General features: G+C 41.3%; 1 protein-coding gene across 1 annotated transcript; it reads left to right on the top strand.

Moving 5' to 3' along the window:
- Positions 1-220: 220 nt before the first annotated feature.
- Positions 221-8010, top strand: LOC143326854 (protein-glutamine gamma-glutamyltransferase 2-like). The gene is made up of 15 exons (XM_076740845.1): positions 221-320; positions 644-829; positions 1026-1259; positions 1508-1626; positions 1839-1967; positions 2863-3031; positions 3502-3634; positions 3806-3909; positions 4563-4651; positions 4947-5100; positions 5254-5342; positions 5780-5963; positions 6158-6318; positions 6850-6986; positions 7458-8010. Exons 1-15 carry the CDS (start codon positions 311-313, stop codon positions 7603-7605), a joined length of 2046 nt encoding a protein of 681 aa, XP_076596960.1. The 5' UTR covers positions 221-310; the 3' UTR covers positions 7606-8010.
- Positions 8011-8399: the final 389 nt, after the last annotated feature.

Raw genomic sequence — 8399 nt, 5'->3', positions numbered from 1 at the left:
GCTACAAATTTGCTGAGGGGTCACAATTTATGTTGCTTGAGTTTTTTGTTTCCACCAGAAATCTGTCACAATAGCTTTAAAGGCCATGGTCAAATTAAAGAAGGACTGCATAAGTCTGTTTAACCTTCCTGACTAAAAACAGAATTACTGATGTGTCGAATGGACAGAGGGGGGCGTCAAGATCAGGTTTCACATGCTACAAATATCCTTTGAGAGCTGGCAGTGCAGGGTCATTAACCAATAAGCACAGGCTGCAGCTGAAGTTTCACTTTCCGCACAGAAGTCTCGGCACAGCAACTTCACTGCAGACATGAGTGAAGGTAAGGAGGAAGAAAAACTACTTTTATCTCATGTTGTTGGACACAAGCTGAATTAGGGGAATGTATTATGTACAACGGAAGATGCAGTTTCTCTCTGTGTAACTCCACAGACTGTTTTCAACATGCATCAGAGCAGTGATGAGCGTAATTGGTGCATGACATTAGATATGTTAGATCTAGAGCACAGAGGAACACTTGATCTGCTTTGAGGAAAGATTTATTGTCTGTGAGTTCACAAGTTATCAGATCTTTATAGCTTTAGTCTTAAGACGTTTGCTAAATTTTTAATTCATCTGGCATGTGATCTGTGTTTCTGTGCACAGTCTTGGACATTGAGCACTGCGATCTTGACATTAAGAGCAACAGCAGCAGCCATCATACAGAGCTGTATGGAGAGGAGCGTTTGATTGTCAGGAGGGGACAGCCCTTCAACGTTATTTTACATCTGAAACCTGGCAGCAGAGACTTCAAACAGGGCGAAACAAGCTTCACGCTCATTGTTGAAACTGGTAAGCTTCTTGTTTCCCACTCATCAGAATGTATGTGTGTGTGTGTGTGTGTGTGTGTGTGTGTGTGTGTGTGTGTGTGAGAGAGAAAGAAGTATTCGGAGGGGGTTGTGTATGCGTGCATGCAAGAGTGCATCACCAGTGGGTGCACAAAGATTTGTCTTTCTCTCATCTAGATTTATTGTCTCTGTCTCTGAAGGTCCAGTACCCAGAAAAGAATCAGACACTCAGGTTTCCTTTGGTCTGTGTGAGTCCACAGTGGACACTGAGTGGAGCGCGTCTGCCACCAATGATCCCTCTGGAAACACAGTGTCTGTATCTATCAGCTCCTCACCCAACGCCCCCATAGGGCTCTATTCTCTGACTCTGGACCAGGAGGGACAGAAGACCAGTTTAGGGCAGTTCATCCTTCTTTTTAATGCTTGGTGCCCCAGTGAGTACTTGAAAATTGTTTTTCCTCCAAGTTCTGTGTGATGGTTTATTTGTCTTCTCTTATTTGCGCTCCACATGCAGCTTGTGTTTCCTTTGTTTTTAATGATCATCGCGTGCACATGATTTGCACAACTAAATGTAGGGTAAAAAACTAAAAATACATATCAATGTTGTCAGATTTGAGATGTTGTATGGGATGTTATCATGCCGGTCCAAACGTGTCGGTGCTTTGCCTGTACTGACTCACAGGAGATGCTGTTTACATGCGCAGTGAGTCAAAGAGGCAGGAGTACGTTTTAGCACAACATGGGCTGATCTACAGAGGAACACATAAAAGAATCAAAGGGACGCCCTGGAACTTTGGACAGGTACACAAAAGTTCAATAAACTGTACTCAGAACAAGTTAAGATCTCTAAATGCATCTTCACTGAGACTGAACATAGTATGTCACTATTTTAATATCCAGTTAGAATCATCAATCTCAGGATTTCATTCCATAAGTTTTACTCAGTTAATAACGCTTCACATGCTGCTCCACTGATCTCTTTCCCGCTCCTCTGCTTGTTTGTCTGTTTGCAGTTTGACCCAACAATACTGAACATCTGTCTGATGATCCTAGACGAGAACCCGAAATTTGTGTCTGATTCTGACAAGGACTGCTCTGCCAGGAGAAATCCCATCTATGTGACCAGGGTTCTGAGTGCCATGGTAGGCCCGTGTCCAGGATTTAGGAAGAGTTGGGACTCTATGGATACCATTAAACCAGAATAGTTGAATAGTTGTTTTTCAGCTGTGCAGGCAGAGATTGCCATGGTGCACCAGAAAACCCCGTCCTGCTCCTTTATGTTCTTTTGTTCTGCAGGGCAACCCCTCTCGTTCTTTGGCAGCTTTCTCTTCTCTCCAGGCAACTTGTGTGAGAGAAAGATGCAGCTAAGGCAGGAGTTTTAAGCTTCCGAGCAGGTGGCCAAGAGCAGTATAATATATCAAAGCCTGTAGGCATGTTTTTCCTGCCACAAGTCAAAATAGCTTCATGAGAAATCCAGGGCTATTTCTACTGAGTGAGTCGCTGTCAATAAATCAGTACCAGGCTTGTTCCAAGACAATGTTAATAACCATGACAGGATCATGCACTATATTTAGGTTATACAGTCTGCAAAGTCAACATTACCTGCATTTATGCACAGATTAGAAACGCATTCCTCTAATGTATGGAGAACATCTTTTAAGATCACCTTTTCTGCCCATGATAGACTCATTCATTTCTCACATTTTAAAGAAACATTTTGACACAGCCTTGCCTTTGCGTGTCTCTTCTCTCTGAATCCATCAGAGAAATATATTTGGTGTAAACTTTTAATAACAAAAACTTTGGTATTTGCTGCATTGCACTTTTCAGATATTTCAGATTGGCTGTTTCTTGCCAATTAATCACTGCACTTCTTCTATGTATCCAAAACATGGCATGTCTAGATTGCTGTCTTGTCATGCTGGTGGATGTCTGGAGAAAATGTGATGTGAAAAATAAGGAGTTCTTCTCTCTCATTGACTTGTAGTGCTCCTGCTCTCTGTTTGTGCTCTTTCTTGTCTCTGTCTGTATCCACAGATCAACAGTAATGATGACAGTGGGGTGCTGGTGGGAGAGTGGGGAGAGTTTTCAGGCGGGGTCCATCCAGGACTGTGGATTGGCAGCGGGGACATTTTGCGCCAGTGGGCAGAAAGTGGCCCCGTCCGCTACGGCCAGTGTTGGGTTTTTGCTGCTGTTGCATGCACAGGTTGGAGCACAGTATGTACTGCATGAGGCTCTTGGTTTGGCTCTCTGTGGATTCAGACTTCAATTGGTTTGAAATTGTTGTTTCTTCCAAACATTTATTCCCTTTTTTTCTGTGTGCTTTGGGCCTTTTTTATGCACAGGCTGATGTGCATAGAGTTACTGTGCTTTACATCAATGATATTGACATCATGCTGAGAGAATGGGATTTTAACAGAAACCCAACAGCATGCCTCACTCACTCATCACTAATTTGGCAACATGGAAACAGTTTCTTGAAATGATACCACACAATACCAGCGAAACTATCAAAACCCTAAATTTAGATTCTACTCTCATGGTTTTCTGGCCATCTGCCCCATGGGGTATTTTTATGTGATATCTTCATTGTTAGTCTTTGAGGACGGACGCTATCTCAAGCATGTGCTTTAGTTAGCTGGTGTTGATAGAGTGTGGCTCCCCTCCCTCCTCCAGTGTCCCGTGCCCTGGGCATCCCATGTCGAGTGGTTACTAACTTTGGATCAGCTCATGATTCTGATGCCAACCTGATGATTGAAAACCTGTTTAACGTGGATGGTGAAAGGATTTCTGAAGGTGATTCTATATGGTGAGTGTGCAGTGGTGATAATTAGTAGATCAACACAGCGACCTCTTTCACATTTTTTGCCGTCTTTCATCATCTTCCATTAATCTGAAGTGATTGAATGAACCTTATTACTTTAACACATCAAAGCAAAAATGGTTATGTTATTGTCCTTTATTTGACAAATTTTACCAGGAACTTCCATGTCTGGGTGGACAGTTGGATGACTCGTCCTGATTTGGGTCCGGAGTATGATGGGTGGCAAACCAGCGACCCAACCCCACAGGAGACAAGTGATGGTAATCTTTGATTTTAATGTCCTGTTGTTTGTCGTGTTTCCCCAAAAGTTTTGTTCTCTAGGAGGAAATCCTTCGTGGCATACTGTGAACTGACTACTTTCATGCTGCCTTGCCAGAGCAGTTACAGAACAAAGACTAACTGGTCATTCCTCATGAAACTAGCTATGGTGGTTTGTTTCAGCTTCCGGCAGCAGTTACAGGTTAGATGTATGGTTACAGCCTTGACCAAACTTGTGACAGCTTATGTTAGGCATGGTCACATGACTCATCTTCAGACGCTTCTGCATGACACAACAAAACGAAGTGAAGAAACTGTTTTGTTTTTACAATCACACCTGACACACATTGGCATTTTAGGAGACCTGTAACCTGTAATAAATGTGGTTAAATGTGTTTTGTTGCTAATCTTAACTGATTTACATTTTTCACCATTACAGGTGTTTGCATAATGTTTGCATGTTTCTGTATAAAGACACTTCAGAAAATACTTGAGCTCCCTGTTCTCTGTGAAAGGAATATGTTAGTCATCACCAAAAATATTTTGCATGAGCGTTTATTTTATTTATTGGATGACTTGCACAGTGTGAATTCAGGCATTGTGTGGTTGAAACCTGCTGAAATGAACCCTGTTTCTGGATGTGTGATGCTTTCAGGTGTTTTCTGTTGCGGGCCAGCCTCACTGAGGGCCATCAAAGAAGGAGAGCTGACCAAGAAGTATGATGCTCCCTTTATCTTTGCTGAGGTGAGCTTTGTGCTTGAACCTTATGGTGTAACCTTTTCAAGCAAAATGCACTGAAAATGTGCATAATTTACATTTCACCTGAACTTCATTGTGTTAAGTGTGATGGTTTTAATGAAGGTTTCATGTAATGACATGACCTGATCTAAGCTAAGCCACAAGAGACTGATGATTTTTGTGTTCTGGCACAGAGATGCTCTGTTTGGAGCGATGTGTATATACAGTAGAAATATCTCTCTCCGCTGTTGACCGAAATGTTTCTATTTTCAATATCATTTCATGTCATCTCATGAGTCAGGTTAACGCAGACGTTGTGGACTTGGTGCAGCTTTCAAATGGAGAGACTATCAAGTTCAGTGGATCAACTAAGTCTGTTGGACAATTCATCAGCACCAAAGCTGTAGGCTCTGATGACAGACACGACATCACGCACCAGTACAAGTATCCTGAAGGTACTGCAGAGTCACATGTGTAACCAAAAAACATGGAACCATGTTTTGTAGTGGTTTGGAGTCAGTGTTCAGGCGATAGTTTTGAAGTAGACTGTTTGTATTTGAGACAGAAGCTTAAATAAGGCTGTCACTTGTGATTCTGATGGTGTTCAGGCTCGAAGGAGGAGAGGCAGGTGTATGAAAAGGCTCAACACCACAACAAGCTGCAGCAGCAAGGAGAAGAGCCGGGGCTTCATCTCAAGGTGTTTGTTACTGTTCATACATACACAGGCAGCACAGCAAATACTGTAAAAACACAGCATGGACCATGACATAAACCTAAGCAGAAAGTTACTGCAGAGGTGGTTCAGTTCATAAATAAATAATTTCAACATGTGCAGCTGTACCAGGAAAGAGCAACAACCGTCACAAGTTAACTGGTGTGACAGACATGTGGTACACAAGTGGTTGTCAAATACTGCTAACTGACATGTAGCATAATGTAAGACACATTTGTGTTTGCACTGGTGATTTGTTTACATCCAAGACAAAGGCTTCATTAAATGTCTCCTTTTTAATCTGTCATCCTTTTCAACACACAACAAGAATTACCTGCTTAAGATTAGAAATCTAAAATACAATAATGCACTTATTGTGTAGTCCATGAATGAAATTCCTCATTTTATGATTCTCATTTAAGATCAAACTGGCTGATAACATGATCGTGGGCTTGGACTTTGAGGTGCACGCTGTCCTCACTAACAACTGTATGGTGGCGAAGACCTGCTCCTTCCTGTTCTTCGCCAGAGCTGTCACATACAATGGAAAACGAGGCGAGAGCTGTGGATTTGCTTCGGACAGAGTGGAGCTGCAATCTGGAGAAAGTTAGCTCTGATTTTAGTGCAAACACTTTACACGCCAGTCATGTGAGCTTTGAAATTAATGATCTCACAAAACTATCCCTCCCTTGAACAGTCCTTGAAGTAAATCTATGAAACAAGGCCTGACAGAAATCCTGCTCGCATGAGATTTTGCAGAAATAGTTTAAATAACCTAATTAATGTGTGTGGTTTTTCAGAAAAGCACCTGTCCATCAGACTGGAGTATGACCAGTATGGATCAGTGATCACCTCTGACAGGTTGATCCAGCTGTCAGCCGTAACCGTCGACAAGCAGACCGTAGAGTACCATAAGACTGAGAAGACCATTGTGCTAGATGAGCCAGATATAGAGATCAAGGTATGGATGGCGGACAGGTGAAAGAAAAGTTCCCTCTCTGGGCTTATTGGTCAGTTCTCAAAGAATTTGTTTGGACCAGGTCAGTGAGTTTGCCCCTCTGTGATGGACGTAGGGACCAACTGGAACCCCAGCAAACAGAAGTGATTGTAAATTGTATGGACATTTTAACCTTTCACCTTTGACTTTTTAACCTTTTAACCTTCTCATTGTTAATCCAAATAATTGTATTCTACTGTATTTTACTGTCATGACAACAGCTTTTTACACAAATGCCATTCATTACACAGTAAACATGCAGTTCTCTGGAAAGGTTTGTCCTAATTAGCTAACTTTTTGTTGATTTGTTAATCGACACTGTTGTTAGGTTAGCACCGGAACTTGGCCATTAATTACAGGGACTATATTGTCCTGTCCACATGATGAAAATGTCTTCAACATTATTTGATAATTGTCCTTTATTGTGCATGTTTATTGCGATATTATACCAGCTGTGACGTGATGAACACTGTTTATCTGAACACCTCTGTGCAGCTGCTGGGAGAGGCCACAGTGAACCAGGCTGTGACTGCAGAGCTGACCTTGTTGAACCCTTTACCAGAGCCGCTGCAGGACTGCAGCTTCACCATAGAGGGCGTCGGCCTCACTGAAGGCAAGCCAATAACAGAGAGGTAAGTTAACTCCATTTTGCCTGGTATGAGCAGATTTATGCATCAATTATTTCTTTTAGCATTTTTATTCTCTTTTCTTCTTTATGGTTTTACTTGTGTCATCCATTTCCCATTACAGCGTATGTGCCGTTTAATGTACAAGATGCTGTTTGTACTATAAGTGATTCTGATGCAGCTTCAAGTCAAAGCCTACCACACCTCAAATGCACCAAAAATCACAGTGAACTTTTCCCTGCAACCCTCATACAATGATTCCTATTTCTGTGCTTATAATAAATGCCGTTTACAGCTCTAAGTCCCATGCCCATAATCACAGTTACAGTAAGAGTATCTCCTAAAATATAATATGGTATTCATACAATGGATGTCAGTGCCATACCTACTGAAGGCTGTACACATAAGCATAGAAATAAGGAGAAATCCTGCTTGCTGATGATGCTCATTGCATACCGTGTCTATGATATCTTGTAGGATTGGAGCTGTGGGCCCCAAACAGGAAGCCAAGGCCAGCATTAAGTTCAGTCCCTCCAGTGTGGGCTCCAGCATGCTGCTGGTGAACTTCGATAGTGACAAACTGAAGAACATCAAGAGCTTCATCAATGTTGTTGTGAAGGAATGAACCAGTACAGTGTTTTTTTTTTTATTTAATTTAATTTTTTTTTAATTATGTTGTTGGAGTCCAGACTACAGGGCTGTCCTTGACAGGGGCTTGACGCTTTCTTTTTATAATCCACTTATAATTTTCATCAATATATTATAGTAGAATATACAATTACATATACAAAGAAGCTACTGACATAAACAAATTTATTCTTCTTGAATGAATAATAGTGATTAATAAGGGTGTATTCATTTTGATTAGGTTACATTTAGATGTAATAATAAAGCCGCAGCTACCAAAACTGTGAGTAAAGCAGTTCATTGAAGGGAGTGGCGCCTCCTCACCTCCTTTTAGGAAATATTTTGTTATTAGTGATGAAGAAAAATTTCAATTTACTAACTAAAAATAAAATTTCGGAAAATATATTTTGGTGTTATTTGATATTTTGTTGGTGGTTTCGTGTGCCTGCAGTTAAACTCTGAGCAGACGTGATTTCCTGGGTTGTGAATGTCACATAACGCCTTGTTTAGAACAGGCTTCCATATTATTGACATTTTATCATTTCAGGCTCATGTTAGTCTGTTCTGTTCTGTTCCACCATCCAACAGGGAGGCTAAAAGTCATGGGGGCTTGACTTGTAATCAGTGGAATAACAATAGCCCCACTCTTAGTTTCAGTTGTGCCTTTTAACATTAAATTGTCTACTGAAATCACTAACTTTAGTGAACAGCACTAGATCATTGATGACAGAGCATAATTCGTGAGGAGAGGAGAGAGTTCAAGGAGAGAGTTTAGCTTTATGGGTAGTGTGT

The sequence above is a fragment of the Chaetodon auriga genome, chromosome 10 (assembly GCF_051107435.1).
Source record: "Chaetodon auriga isolate fChaAug3 chromosome 10, fChaAug3.hap1, whole genome shotgun sequence".
Lineage (NCBI taxonomy): Eukaryota > Metazoa > Chordata > Actinopteri > Chaetodontiformes > Chaetodontidae > Chaetodon > Chaetodon auriga.
Note: the sequence above shows the minus strand (reverse complement) of the source record. Positions and strands in the feature narration are given on the sequence as shown.